General features: G+C 47.7%; 1 protein-coding gene across 5 annotated transcripts in view; it reads right to left on the reverse strand.

Annotated features, from left to right (window-relative positions):
- Positions 1-14808, reverse strand: part of PMFBP1 (polyamine modulated factor 1 binding protein 1) — a 1053891-nt gene that overhangs the window by 811346 nt on the left and 227737 nt on the right. For all 5 annotated transcript variants that reach the window (XM_029608277.1, XM_029608279.1, XM_029608278.1 and 2 more), the window contains exon 6: positions 8164-8250. In XM_029608277.1, the coding sequence (XP_029464137.1) occupies positions 8164-8250 (87 nt within the window). The remainder of the gene's footprint in view (positions 1-8163; positions 8251-14808) is intronic.

The raw sequence follows: 14808 nt of genomic DNA on the forward strand, positions 1-14808 counted from the left end.
GTGGATGGACATGCGTTAGGAAAGCGGGCGCTCAATCATGAGTGCCCATTTTCCCCCGTGGATACTGCATCAGCCTGTATTATCGCTCAGCAAAAGGATCATGAAATCCTTGTGAAAAACACATTGAAATCCTCAGCTTAGTGTGTGGCCATGGTAAAAAAAAAAAAAAAAAAAAGAAAATAGAAATTTAGGAATTATTTGGAAAGGAATAGAAAACAAAAGTATGAATATCATAATGCCTTTGTATCATCCCCTAGTACAGCTGCAACCTAGAGTATAGCAAGTGTTGCTTACCTGTAACAGGTGTTCTCACAGGACAGCAGGATGTTAGTTCTCACATATGGGTGGTATCATCAGGATGGAGCCCAATCACGGAAAACGTCTGTCAAAGTTTCCAGAACTTTGACTGGCCCCTACTGGGCATGCCCAGCATGGCACTAACCCTGAAGCCAGCAGGGGTCCCCCTTCAGTCTTATTTGATAGCTACAGGCAGTACCGAAAAAATAAAACAACAAAACGTTACGAACCCAACACCGCGGGGCGGCGGGCACGTTTCGTCAGAACTAACATCCTGCTGTCCTGTGAGAACACCTGTTACAGGTAAGCAACACTTGCTTTCTCACAGGACAAGCAGGATGGTAGTCCTCACATATGGGTGAGTACAGAGCTGAGGGTGTCCGAACATGCACCAAATGTACCCAACGGCGTGCAACAGGCACAACAACTGGGGTGGAATTTGGCAGAGGGCATCCTGAACCCCACCGGGCAGGCGGAAGGGTGTTGGTACGTCACGTTGGAAATAGGTTACGCAGGACAGATTGGCCAAAGATGGAATCCTGTCTTCCAGATTTGTCCAAGCAATAGTGGGCTGCGAAAGTGTGGAGAGAGCTCCAGGTGGCAGCCCTGCAAATGTCAGGAAGCGGCACCGATCGTTGGTGTGCTACTGAAGTCGCCATGGCCCTCACAGAGTGTGCTTTAACACGGTCTTGGAAAGGAATGCCTACTTGCTGATAGCAAAAAGATATGCAGTCCGCCAACCAGGAGGAGAGAGTCTGCTTACCCACAGGTTGCCCTAATTTGTTGGGATGGAAAGAGACGAATAACTGAGTGCTCTTCCTGTGGGCAACTGTATGGTCTAGGTAGAACGCTAGAGCCCGTTTACAGTCGAGGGTATGCAGAGCCTGTTCCCCTGGGTTGGAGTGGGGCCTGGGAAAGAAGATAGGTAGTATGATGGATTGATTAATGTGAAACTCCGAAACTACCTTAGGCAAAAACTTAGGGTGAGTGCAGAGTACCTCCCAGTCCTGCAAGAGTTTAGTGTAAGGCGGATAGGTAACTAGGGCCTGTAACTCACTAACCCTGCGAGCTGAAGTGATAGCTAAAAGGAAAATCACTTTCCATGTGAGATATTTTAGGTCACAGGAGTGAAGAGGTTCGAAGGGTGGTTTCATAAGTCGCCCGAGAACCAGCTTAAGGTCCCAAGAAGGGGCATGAGGACGTAAAGGTGGCCTGATATGGAGCAAGCCTTTCAGAAAACGAGTTACGAGGGGTTGTACCGATATAGGGACATCCCCGACACCTTTATGGAAGGCGGCTACCGCACTGACATGCATTCTGATGGAAGAGGTCTTTAGACCTGATTCCGATAAATGCCAGAGATAGTCCAAAAACCTTGGGATTGGACAGGAAAAGGGATCAAGGGATTGCGAAGAACACCATAATGTATACCTTTTCCATTTATAGGAATAAGACTTTCTTGTGGAAGGCTTCCGCGAAGCAATCAGGACACGAGAAACCGAATCTGAAAGGTTAAGTGGTTGAAGGATTAACCTTTCAACATCCATGCCGTCAGGGACAAGGCCTGAAGATTGGGATGGCGTAGGCATCCGTCGTTCTGAGTGATCAGAAGCGGGTGCGTTCCCAAGGGAATGTGCCTGCGGATGGAGAGATCCTGGAGTATGGGAAACCACACTTGGTGTGGCCAGTGAGGTACTATCAGGATCATGGTTCCCTTGTCCTGACGGAGCTTCACGAGAGTCTTCGAGAGAAGAGGAAGTGGAGGGAATGCATAAAGCAGAGAGGGAGAATGCATCTCTAGGCTGAGAGCACTCGCTCCGAATGAGGGAGCAGTAATTGTCCACTTTGTGGTTCTGATCACAAAGGTTATCCCCAAATAGAGAGGTCTATTTGGGGATAACCTAATTGCTGGAAGAGAGAGGTCGCTACCGAGGGATTGAGAGACCACTCATGCGGTTGGAAGACACGACTCAGTTTGTCTGCCAAGACATTATGCACTCCCGGCAAATAGGTGGCCCTGAGGTACATCGAGTGGGAGAGCGCTTCAGCCCAAAATTGCGCAGCTTCCTGACACAGAAGGAAGGAGCCTGTGCCTCCCTGCTTGTTGATGTACCACATGGCCACCTGGTTGTCCGTCTGAATCAGGATGACGTGATTTGATAGGCAATCCTGAAAAGCTCTGAGAGCATATCGCAGTGCTCGAAGCTCCGGGAAATTTATCTGGTGTTTGGCTTCCTCTGGAGACCAAGATCCTTGTGTCTGTAGATCGTTCACATGAGCTCCCCACCCGAGGTTAGAAGCGTCGGTGGTGAGAATGAGTTGAGGATCTGGTAGGTGAAAAGGCAGTCCCTGGAGGAGATTGTTCTGATCTTTCCACCAGGCAAGAGACAGATGGAGTGCGTCGGTGATGTGGACAATGGTTGACAGAGGCTGAGTCGCTTGAATCCATTGTGACCTCAGAGTCCACTGCATGACTCTCATGGCCAGGCGGGCCATTGGTGTGAGATGGACTGAGGACACCATGTGTCCAAGAAGGACAAGGAATTGCCGAGCTGTTGCTGTATACTGAGACTGCAACTGGTGAGCGAGGGACACGAGGGTTTGCATTCGTTGTTGAAGTAGAAAGGCTTTTGCCTGTAAGGTGTCCAAGTCTGCCCCAATGAACGACAAGGTTTGAGATGGGACTAAATAGGATTTCTCGTAATTGACGAGAAATCCTAAAGAAATTAGAGTGTGTAGGGTCAAATCCAGGGACGATCGAGCAGCCTGCTGGGTTGGGGCCCTGATTAACCAGTCGTCTAGATAGGGGTAGACGTGAACACCTTCTTTCTTGAGAAAGGCTGGGACAACTACGAGACATTTGGTAAAGACTCGTGGTGCTGATGCTAGGCCGAATGGAAGCACCCGGTATTGATAGTGCCGTGCGCCTACTAAAAACAGGAGGTACTTGCGATGAGCTGGAGCTATCGCAATGTGGATGTATGCGTCCTGGAGGTCCAGAGAGCAGTGCCAGTTTCCTCTTTATAGAAGAGGTAGAAGCGAGCCCAAGGTTACCATCCTGAACTTTTCCCGCTGGAGGTACTTGTTGAGGGCACGTAGGTCCAGAATTGGACGAAGCCCCCGGATTTTTTGGGGATCAAAAAGTACCGGGAATAGAACCCTAGGCCTTGTTGCGAAAGAGGGACGAGTTCTATTGCTCTTAACTGGAGAAGAAGGGAAAACTCCTGCTCCAGAAGGACAGAGTGGTCGGTTACTCTCCACGCTTCTAGAGGTGGTGATTCCAGTGGAAGAGCAAGAAAGTTCAGGTGGTAACCCTGAGCAGTGATTGCTAGCACCCATTGGTCGGTTGTGATTGCCACATGCCGTGAAAGTGGCACAATCGACCTCCCACTGGTATGCCTGGCAGAGGAATCAGGCTGCTGCTCTCCAAGGGAAAGTCAAAAACCTGAAGCAGGCCTCGGCTGGGGAGCTGCTTGTGGCTTTTGCTTCCGGGGCTGGCGAGGCTGAGATTTTTGATAAGGCCTCGTAACTCGGGACCTTTTGGTGGAGGATAGTACTTCCTTGGGCGGAAGAATGACTTCTTAGAGCCCTTCAAGAAGGAAAGTCAGAAGGTATCGATGAGAGCTGTTTGAGGGTCTCATGATGGTCCTTTAATTCAGCCACTATTTGCTGAATCTGTTCACCGAACAGATTATCTCCTATACAGGGCAGGTCAGAGAGCCTGTCTTGTACTTCTGGGCGAAGGTCAGAAGACTTGAGCCAGGCCCAGCGTCTTGCCGAAATGGCAGTTGCAGACACTCTAGTGGAGGTGTCGAAGATATCGTAAGCTGTTCTTATCTCATGCTTTCCTGCCTCAAACCCCTTGTTGACAAGGATTTGAAGATGTTATTTATTTATTTATTTATTTACAGGTTTTTATATACCGGGGTACGTAAGTAACATCACCTCGGTTTACATTCAAACAATAATTCAGCATTGCGCTTTATAATATAACATAGTAACTGAACGAATACAAAACCATGCATAACTTTGTATTAATAGAATATAATCAATATATAAGAGATTGTGGAAATTGTAAAGAATAGTAGAGGACTCAGATCATTAATAGTAGGCTTTTTTAAATAACCAGGTTTTAAGGTTTTGTTTAAATTTTTTGTGACAAAGTTCCTGGCGTAATTCAGAGGGCATGGTGTTCCATATTGTTGATCCAGCAATGATGAATGATCGTTCTTTTGTACTAGAAAGTTTAGTCAGATTGGGAGCTGGGATCTTTAATTTGGCTAAATGCTGGAATCTCGTTGGGCGGGATGAAGTATTGAATTGTAGATGATCAGTGAACCAGTGCATATCTCTGTTTTGAATGGCTTTATGTATCAGCGTCATAGATTTATATATTATCCTGGAAGCTACTGGTAGCCAGTGTAAAGACTGAAGTGCTGGGGTAATGTGCTCGTGGCGGTTTGTGTCAGTGATAATGCGGGCAGCTGCATTTTGCAACATTTGCAAAGGTTGAATTGTAGCTTTAGGTAGACCCAGTAGCAGAGCATTGCAGTAATCAATCTTTGACAAAATAGTTGCCTGCAAGACTGTGCGGAAGTCATATTGGTATAAAAGAGGTTTAATACGTTTAAGCGTGTGTAGCTTAAAGAAACCATTTTTAACCGTATCCACGATGAATTTTTTAAACGTGAGATTGCTGTCAATGATGATACCAAGGCTGCGTACTTGCTGTGATATAGTGGAGATGTCTTGTGTAGTACCAGAGTTGACCAGTGTTGTATTTTTTGGAGGTGAAATTATGATGAGCTCAGTTTTATTGGTATTGTGTTCCTTGACAGGAGGGGTAGAGGAGTGAGGCTTCGTCCTTTTTGCTTTCTTTTGAGCTGATTCTACCACAACTGAGTGGTGGTCAAGCTGAGATTTTTGAAATAGCTAGTGTCAGCCTTTCTGTGAACTGGGGCAATGGATCCAGGGTTTTCCCAGTTCTTTTTGAGGAGGTCAAGAAGAACTTGATGAATGGGAATAGAAGTGATCACTTTAGGGGCATCCAGGAATTGGAGAAGCTCCATCATATGGTGCCTATCATCTTGCTCCATCTGAAGCTGAAAAGGGACCAATTCCGACATTTCCTTCACAAAATTAATGAAAGAGAGGTCCTCTGGAGGAGAACGCTTTCTACTTTCAGTAGGAGAGGGAGGTGAAGGTAAGTCATCGGTGTCTGTGGAAGTATCATCACCCCAGGTGTAATAATAATCAACAGGCTGACCTGTAGGACGAGAAGGGGGTTGGATATCCGAAGGGCCCGGCTGAGGCTCTGAGAAAATCGAAGGAATCGCCAGGGGTACTGTGGATGCCCTGGGGGGTATCGGTGCCGGCATCGAAGGCATCGATGGCGCCGATGTGCCTATCGCCCCCGATGAATCAGTGGCGAGGGACGACATGGCATCGATGGCTGAGGCAATACCCCCGAAGGAGAAATGTGAAACGGTGTTTCTCCTCCCGATGAAGCTGTCATCGGGGAGCGCACCAGAGCCAGAGACCCGGGAATCACCGGTGGAAGGGCAGTCATGAGCGCCTCCATCCGGGATAGCAGCGGTGCCAGCACTGCTGGAATCGGGTCGTGACAGATTCCACTCTCGGTGCCAGTGTCGGTGCCGGAGGAACCTGGAGTCATAGCACCGCCTTGTCAATGGCCTCTTGGACCAGCCGGTCCAGTTCTTCCCGGAGGCCTGGGGCAATCAGCCCCGGCTCAGTGACGGAAAAGGGAGGCTGAGACACAGTCGGAGGGACCACCTTTACAGGCGGAATCGCGACTCCCAAACCCCGATCGGGTGAGGGTGGCCTCAATGTCCCGGTCGCAGGAGTGGTCGGTGCCGTTCCTGGACAGGGCTTCTTCGAAGGTGGCTCGGACGGTGGCGAGGTCGATGATTTCGCTCCCTCGACGGTCCGAGACTTACGATGCCGATGGCGATGTTGCTCCCTATGATCCCCTCGATCTTGAGGGGGAAAAACGGGAGTCGATGGCCGTGAAGACGTCGATGGCGGGCAGTCACCGGACGGTTGTCGATGCTGGTGCAACTTCGACGGTTCCGGTTCCGATGATGTCGATGCGATGGATGGCGCCGGGGTATGAGCACGGAAAAGGAGTCCCATCTTCTCCATTCTGGCTTTGCAACCTTTTGGTGTCATGAGGGCACATTTGGTGCAAGTCAGGACATCATGCTCACGGCCTAAACACATTACACAGACTCCATGAGGGTCTGTGATGGACATGGTGCGAGTACAGTCCGGGCACCGACGAAACTCCGACGCTATGGCCATAGAAAAAAATCGAGCCGCGGTACGGTCAACGGCCAGTAGGCCGCGAGGGCCAAACTCGAAGGTAATCGACGAAAAATGGTGAAAAACTTACCGGAGTACCGCGGCCTGAGAAACGTTAGAGGAGGGACCCCTGTGGGGCAATCTAATTTTAATTAACTCCATGAGGAAAATTCCTGTCAGGAATCTCTTCAGAGCTCCTAAACCGCGAGGCTACTGCTGCATGGAAAAAAGAAGACTGAAGGGGGACCCCTGCTGGCTGCAGGGTTAGTGCCATGCTGGGGATGCCCAGTAGGGGCCAGTCAAAGTTCTGGAAACTTTGACAGAAGTTTTCCATGATTGGGCTCCATCCTGATGATGTCACCCATATGTGAGGACTACCATCCTGCTTGTCCTGTGAGAATGTGTGCAATTCTGGTTGCTGCATCTCAAAAAACATAATGCAGAAATAGAAAATATACAGAGAACGGCAACAAACATAGGATCTAACTTTTCTAAACAAGTGAAGGTGCTAAACTCAATACAAACTACCCTTCCCTGGACACAGTGAAGACTTTTTCTCAATATTAGGGGTGTTCATGCATTCACTGCACTCACAGTGTTAGCATCTATGGCCATAAAATTGATACAGAGATTGGAACGGCTACCACATAAGGAAGGTCAAATAGTTTAAGGCTCTTCAGTTTAGAGAACAGACTGAGATGGGATATGATAGAGGTTTGTAAAATCATGAGTGGTGTGGAACAAGTTAATAGAAAAAGGTTATTTACGCTAACAAACAATACTAGGAACGGAGGACATTCCATTAAACTAACAGCAGGTTTAAATCTAACTGAAAAATATGTTTCTGTTGACAAACAATTAAGTTAAAGAATTGGTTGCCAGAGACTGTGGCTAAGGCTACAGCATAGCTCAATTAAAAAAGACGTGGACAAGTTTTTGGCAGAAAGGTCCCTAAACAATTATTAGTCAGACAGACTTGAGTGCCTCTACTGCATATTTCTGGGACTGAAAGATGGGGAATGGATTTTCCTATTAGGATCTGCTGGGTTCTTCCAAGAGACTGGCCACCATCAGAGGTTTGACAGACCATTGGTCTACTGCAGCATGGCACATCTTATATTATGTACACAAACTCAGTGGCTTCCTCCTTCCATAAACACATATACGATGACCTTTCCTCTCTTGAGCACACATGGAGATATGCTCCCTCTCTCTGAAAGACATGTAGCACACATTCCCTCTCAAAAAGCACACATGCAATATTCTCCCTATCCCACAAATAAACAGAAGGGGATAATTTTCAAAAGGATTTACGCATGTGAATGCACTTTAAGCACATAAGTGGACTTTGGAAAATTGCTACAATATATGCTACTTTTATACATAAATCCTTTTGAAAATTACCCCCTAATATTTTAACCTCAGGCACAGGCTTCCCTTCAACCCACAAAAGAAAATGCAATATCAGTAAACATCAGTAAACTGTGGTCATGCATAGCTCCTCATGTAGTATAAATTTGATTTTACTGATGCTTAAGAACTCACAGTAACCTCTTGAGAGGTGAAGGATCTCATGTGCATCTCCTCCAGTTCTCGCTGAAGGCATGTGATGTTTTCCTCTGCATGATACACCTGGCAGACCAAATACCAAATAAGAAATGACATTCTGTGAAAAATCTTTAATTACTGCAAAACTAACATTCAGTTAATGAAAAAATATGGACTTCCTGTGAAAACTACTTCTCTTTTGTACAAATACTGAAGCTAAAGGGGAATGCCACATTGTGCAAGCACCAGTCAGGATGACCCCTGTCAGAGTCTGCAGGATATCACAGTATATTACAGTCAGTCAGTATAATAGAAACATAGAAACATAGAAATGACGGCAGAAGAAGACCAAACGGCCCATCCAGTCTGCCCAGCAAGCTTCACACATTTTTTCTCATACTTATCTGTTTCTCTTAGCTCTTTGGATCTATTTCCCTTCCACCCCCACCATTAATGTAGAGAGCAGTGATGGAGCTGCATCCAAATGACATATCAAGCTTGATTAGTTAGGGGTAGTAGGGGAAGTAACCGCCGCAATAAGCAAGCTACACCCATGCTTATTTGTTTTACCCAGACTATGTTATTCAGCCCTTATTGGTTGTTTTTCTTCTCCCCTGCCGTTGAAGCAGGGAGCTATGCTGGATATGCGTGTAGTATCAGTTTTTCTTCTCCCCTGCCGTTGAAGCAGAGAGCTATGCTGGATATGCGTGAAGTATCAGTTTTTCTTCTCCCCTGCCGTTGAAGCAGAGAGCTATGCTGGATATGTGTGAAGTATCAGTTTTTCTACTCCCCTGCCATTAAAGCAGAGAGCTATGCTGGAAATGCATTGAAAGTGAAGTATCAGGCTTATTTGGTTTGGGGTAGTAACCGATGTATCTGAGTATAATGTATCTGAGTCATAATCTATGACTCAGATACATTATAGCTACAGGAAGTATTACAATATGTATATAAGCAACATTGAGGTCCAGAAAACATAGCCTTTCCACTTGATTTGGAAAATCAGAATGATACTCAAACTGGAAAGCATTTTTAGGGGTGGGAGAAGGTTGATCTAAAGCGTTTCTCTAATTTAAAACCAGAAATTCCTCTCAGAACTAAAGGGATCTACTTTCCAGGATGTGCATCCACTAAGGGCCGGATTTTAAAAGGGTTACGCGCATGAGGTACACGCGTAACCCTTTTAAAACGCCACTGCGTGCGCCAAGCCTATATTGCATAAGCTTCCGGCGCACACAAAGCCCCAGGACGCACGTAAGTCCCGGGGCTTTCTTGGGGTGGGCGTGTCGGGGGCATGACGCGGTTGGCGCGTCATCCAGGGGCAGTGCCGCGGGCATGGTTTCAGCCCGGGGGCGTGGCTGCGGCCTCCGGACCAGTCCCCGGACCGGAACATGGTGCACGGCAGCCGGCCCAGCACGCTCAAAGTTACGCCTGCTTCGAGCAGGCATAACTTGTGCGACAAAGGTAGGGGGGGGTTTAGATAGGGCCGGGGGAGTGGGTTAGGTAGGGGAAGGGAAGGGAGGGGAAGATGGGGGGAGGCGGAGGGAACGGGCAGCGCGCGCAGGGCTCGGCACACGCAGGTTGCACAAATGTGCACCCCCTTGCGCGCGCCGACCCCAGATTTTATAAGATACACGCGGCTACGCGCGTATCTTATAAAAGATGTAAATAAAGGTGAACCGGTAGATGTAGTATATTTGAATTTTCAGAAGGCATTTGACAAAGTTCCTCATGAGAAGCTTCTAGGAAAAGTACCTTCTCTAGCACTCCGCTGGTACAGATTGCCAACTCCGCAGTCTATATCATAACTAGATGGCTAGTTCCACCTATGGAGCAGATCAGATTGCTAAACCCCTCCTTCTACAGGAGCCAGTCCCTAATAGATTACAACTCCACATGGTGACTCATAGCAGATTACAATAGATTGCTAACTCCTCCCCTCTGGAGGAGAATAACCTACATATTACCAACCCCGATCTGCTTGCTCCTCCCATCAGCATAGCAGATCCTAACAGATTGCTAACTCCAGTGAATCCGGCTTTAAAATTGGAGAAGCAATACTCCTGGGAATCCAGCTTAAGGTATGGGATGTCAGTAACCCATGGATTCGGCACACCTCTCTGCTTTGCAGGCTATACCGGGCCTGGCTCAACTCATCTCAAAACAGCAAGAAACCTTGCAGAAGCTTACTGCAGCATTTCATCAGCTTCACACACAGAAGATTCAAGGCACAGTTTATACACAAGAAGGTCAGTTACAGGATGTAACTTTAAAGACAGCTGTTCCACTGGCGGCGCCTATTCGATTCTCCGGAGAACTCCAGAAGACTCGGGGCTTTTTGAACCAATGCAGCTTACATTTCACCTTACAACCTTCATAGTTTCCCCACGGGCCTCTCTAAGACCAGCTACATCCTGTCTTTCTTGGATGGGAGAGCCTTGTCATGGGCATCTACCTTATGGGAATGCAAGGACCCTATTCTGCAGGACATAGAAGGATTTATGGACTTGTTTAAATCTGTTTTTGATGACCCTGCTCGTATGTCTGTTGCTTGGTTTGCTTTAGTGGACTTGAAGCAAGGCAACAGATCACTGGCTGAATTTGCCATAGAACTCAAGACTCTTGCAGCAGAACTTCGCTGGGACCCCAGATGTCTCAAGACACTCTTCTGCAGAGGCCTGGATACCCGCGTGAAAGACGAGCTGGCCACTCATCAGACACCTGACTCGCTGGAAGAATTGAGAGCCTTAGCTACTCGGATTGATTGTCGGCTCCGAGACAAGGTGAAGGAACTCCGGCCTAAGGTGTTACCTGAGTTGAAACAGGCCAGTACCCCTGCACTAAGGATGGGTCCAGCAATTCCTGCTGTTGATAAAGAGGAACCGATGCAACTTGGTCATGGTAACTTCACCTCTAAAGAGAGAAGATTCCGGAAGAAACGCAGCCTGTGCATGTACTGTGGCCAGCCTGGCCATGATGTCTCTACATGTCTCATTTTGCCCAGGAGATGGATGAATTCAGGTCCGGCAGAAGGACTGTTCTTGGGACTTACTGCATCCTCTCCTCCGCTTTCTTTTCCAGTCTCTCTGACCTATGGACCAGTCACGGTTCAGACTCCTTCCCTGGTAGACTCAGGGGCAGGAGACAACTTCATTACTAGACGTTTAATGGAATGCTTGAGGATCCCCTCTCATCAAATTAAAAAATCCACTACTGTTGTCTTCCATTCATGAGGAACCCTTGCCAGGTGACATGACTTGCGAGACCGTACCAGTTACGTTTCTCACCGGAGCACTTCATACGGAAATAATCTCCTTCTTTGTACTGGAAAAGGCCATGTACCCTATCATCCTGGGGTTACCCTGGCTGCAATTGCATCAACCCCAATTTGACTGGGCATCCCTGGATCTTTCACAATGGGGCCTAGAATGTCATGGGAAATGCCTCAAAGAGGTCTTGTCTATTACTTGCATGCCTACGACTCCAGCGATGCCAGGACTGCCGCCTGAATACACATCCTTCGGGGATATATTCTCCAAAGAAGCGGCTGGGGGTTGGCAATATGTAGGTTATGCTCCTCCAAAGGGGAGGAGTTAGCAATCTATTGTAATCTGCTATGAGTCTCCATGAGGAGTTGTAATCTATTAGGGACTGGCTCCCGTAGAAGGAGGGGTTTAGCAATCTGCTATGCTCCGTAGGTGGAACTAGCAATCTAGTTATGATATGGACTGCGGAGTTGGCAATCTGTACCAGCAGAGTGCTAGAGAGGGTACTCAGCTGGAAAAAAATGTAAATAGGTGAATCCTTGGGCCGATTGCAGATGACAGCGCCCCCAGGATGATATCCTGAGAGGGACCACCGGCTAGGCTTGGTTATTGAGACAGACACAGATAGTTCTTTTATTAGACAGGTTAGTAGAACCACCAGAGGTGGCAGTAGTGAGCTGATATGCCCAGCAGGGCTGAAGTCCCCCAGATACTGGAACTGCGATCCCAGGGTTGCTGAGCTGTAGAAAGACTATAGATAGTGAGTAGACAGGTATGCTGTATTCATAGCCAGCAATAGAAGACAATCTCACATAGGTTCTTAAGGAGGCTCAGTAGCTGGAAAGAGATAAGCTCTCAAGGAGCGAGTACCTGGTTCCAGGGAAAGCTCTGAGAGAGCGGTGGTAACTAACGAATGTCTGTATCTGCGATAGCTTCCAGGCAGTAGAGAATCTTCAGAGTGTTTAGGAACATGGGCCCTCGAGGAGCGAGTACCGGTTCCTATCTGCAATCTGAAATAGAGAAAAGACAGCAAGGCCCCCGAGGAGCGGGTACCTCTGGTAAGTTCGAGGAGGCAGAGTAGCTTGGAACGAATCCCTTGCTAACTCAATCTGTTAGCGAAAGTGAAGACCTTTTATGTTGGAAGCAGAGGATGTCAATACAGGGGGACGCCCCTGAGGTTTGCGCCTTTGCTGGTACATACTTCAGAGCGGGCACGCCCTACATCATCAGAAACATGGCGGATCCACAGCGCCGAGCCGGTCCGGGTACGCCGGAGAGAAGCGGCATGGAGATGCCGCGCCAGAAAGCCGTCCATCAAGCCCGGAGGGAGTTGCCACAGAGGTAGAGAGGGTGGAGCGAGGGTGTAAAGCAGCCCCAAACGCAACAGTACCCCCCTTCAAAGGGCGATCTCCTCTTCGGGTACCAGGCTTAGGTTTCAAAGGATGCGCGAGGTGGAACTGATGAAGCATCTCTTTATCCAAGATATTGGTATGAGGTTCTCAAGTGATCAAATCGGGGCCGAAGCCTTCGCAAACCAGAAGGTATTCCAAATTCTTGCCTCTGTTACGAACATCCAGAATCTCTTTGATCTTGAGTTCAACTTCGTCTTCTACAAATTGACAGATGGATCTTGAGATTTGGAAGAATCTTGCAGAGTGTTATTGATGATATCAGCAGCAATGGGTGGAGCTGTTGTGGACGTCACTGAGGAATTCAGTGGAAGTGGTGGTGTTGAAGAATGTCCAAAATCTACTTCTAAAGATGACTCTCCAGTAGATGATGCTGGATGAGAGATGGCAGCGTCACCAGCAGAAACAGACTGGCTGGTTGCTAGAGATATCTTCTTTGGATCTATTATGTACTGTGGTTCATCAGGCACATCTTCTGAGTGAAACGAATGAGTCAGCGCATCTGCTCTGGTGTTTCGATCTCCAGGTCGATACTTAAGCACAAAATCAAAATGGTTGAAGAATAAAGACCACCTGGCCTGTCTGTAATTCAAACGTTGTGCTTGACGGAGATACTCAAGGTTTTTGTGATCCGTGAAGACGGTTAATTGATGTTGAGCGCCTTCGAGCCATGGCCGCCACTCCTCAAATGCAAGTTTTATAGCTAGGAGCTCCTTGTCACCGATTCCGTAGTTCTTCTTGGCTGTAGAAAATCTTTGTGAGAAGAATGAACAGGGTCGTAAGGTCCTAGAGTCTCCCGCTTGGCTCAACACAGCCCCTACCCCCACATCTGAAGCATCAACTTCGACAATAAAGGGTCTATTGGGGTCTGGATGCCGCAAGCATGGTTCAGTGGAAAAGGCAGTCTTCAATTTCTCGAACACGGAAATGGCCTCCGTAGACCATTTTGAAGCTTTGGCACCCTTACGGGTCATCGCAGTCAAGGGTACAGTCAAAGAAGAATAGTTCTTAATAAAGCTGCGACAATAATTAGTGAACCCCAAGAATCTCCTCAAGGCTTTCAGGCTGGTGGGTTGAGACCAATTCTTGATACTTTCAAGTTTGTGAGGGTCCATTTGAAAACCTTCTTTCGATACTATGTAGCCTAGAAAAGGCACAGAATCTTTGTGAAATTCACACTTGGAGAGTTTGGCGTACAGCCGGTGTTCACGGTGGAGTACTTGTTTGACCTCTGCAATGTGGGTGTCCAAATCCTGGGAGAAGATTAATATGTCATTCAGGTAGACCACAACGTTCTTGTATAGCAGGTCCCACAAGATGTCATTCATCATATTTTGGAATGTAGCGGGTGCCTTGCACAACCCAAACGGCATTACAAGGTACTCGAAATGGCCGTCTTGCGTGTTGAAGGCCGTTTTCCATTCATCGCCACTACGAATGCGGATGAGGTAGGCCCCCTTTCAAGTCAAGTTTTGAAAATATCTTGGCCCCTTGCAACCTATCAAACAGCTCTGAGATTAATGGCAAGGGATAGCGGTCGATAGTCGATACAAGGATGTAGGGTACTGTCCTTCTTCCCTATGAAGAAAAAGCCTGCACCAGCTGGCAACTTAGATGGTCGAAAAAACCCTTTCTGGAAATTTTCTTTTATGTATTCAGACATAGCTTTATTCTCCAGAACTGAGAGAGGGTACACCCATCCTTTCGGTGGTTCTGAATTGTTCTGTCGTATGGCACAGTCGTAGGACCTATGTGGAGCAGTGGTCAAACCAAAGGGCAGCGCCCGAAACTGAAAATGATACCCCAGCACTACAAACAGGAGAAAGCATTGATGTTCCGGTTAGATGGGAATGTTAGGGTATGTTTCTGACAGATCCAGAGAGGTCAGAGACTCCCCCGACTGCATAGCCTGTATCACTGAGCGCAATGTTTCCATGTGGAAATAGTTCACCCGCAGATGACGGCTG

Source organism: Rhinatrema bivittatum, chromosome 7 (assembly GCF_901001135.1).
Source record: "Rhinatrema bivittatum chromosome 7, aRhiBiv1.1, whole genome shotgun sequence".
NCBI classification, from domain to species: domain Eukaryota; kingdom Metazoa; phylum Chordata; class Amphibia; order Gymnophiona; family Rhinatrematidae; genus Rhinatrema; species Rhinatrema bivittatum.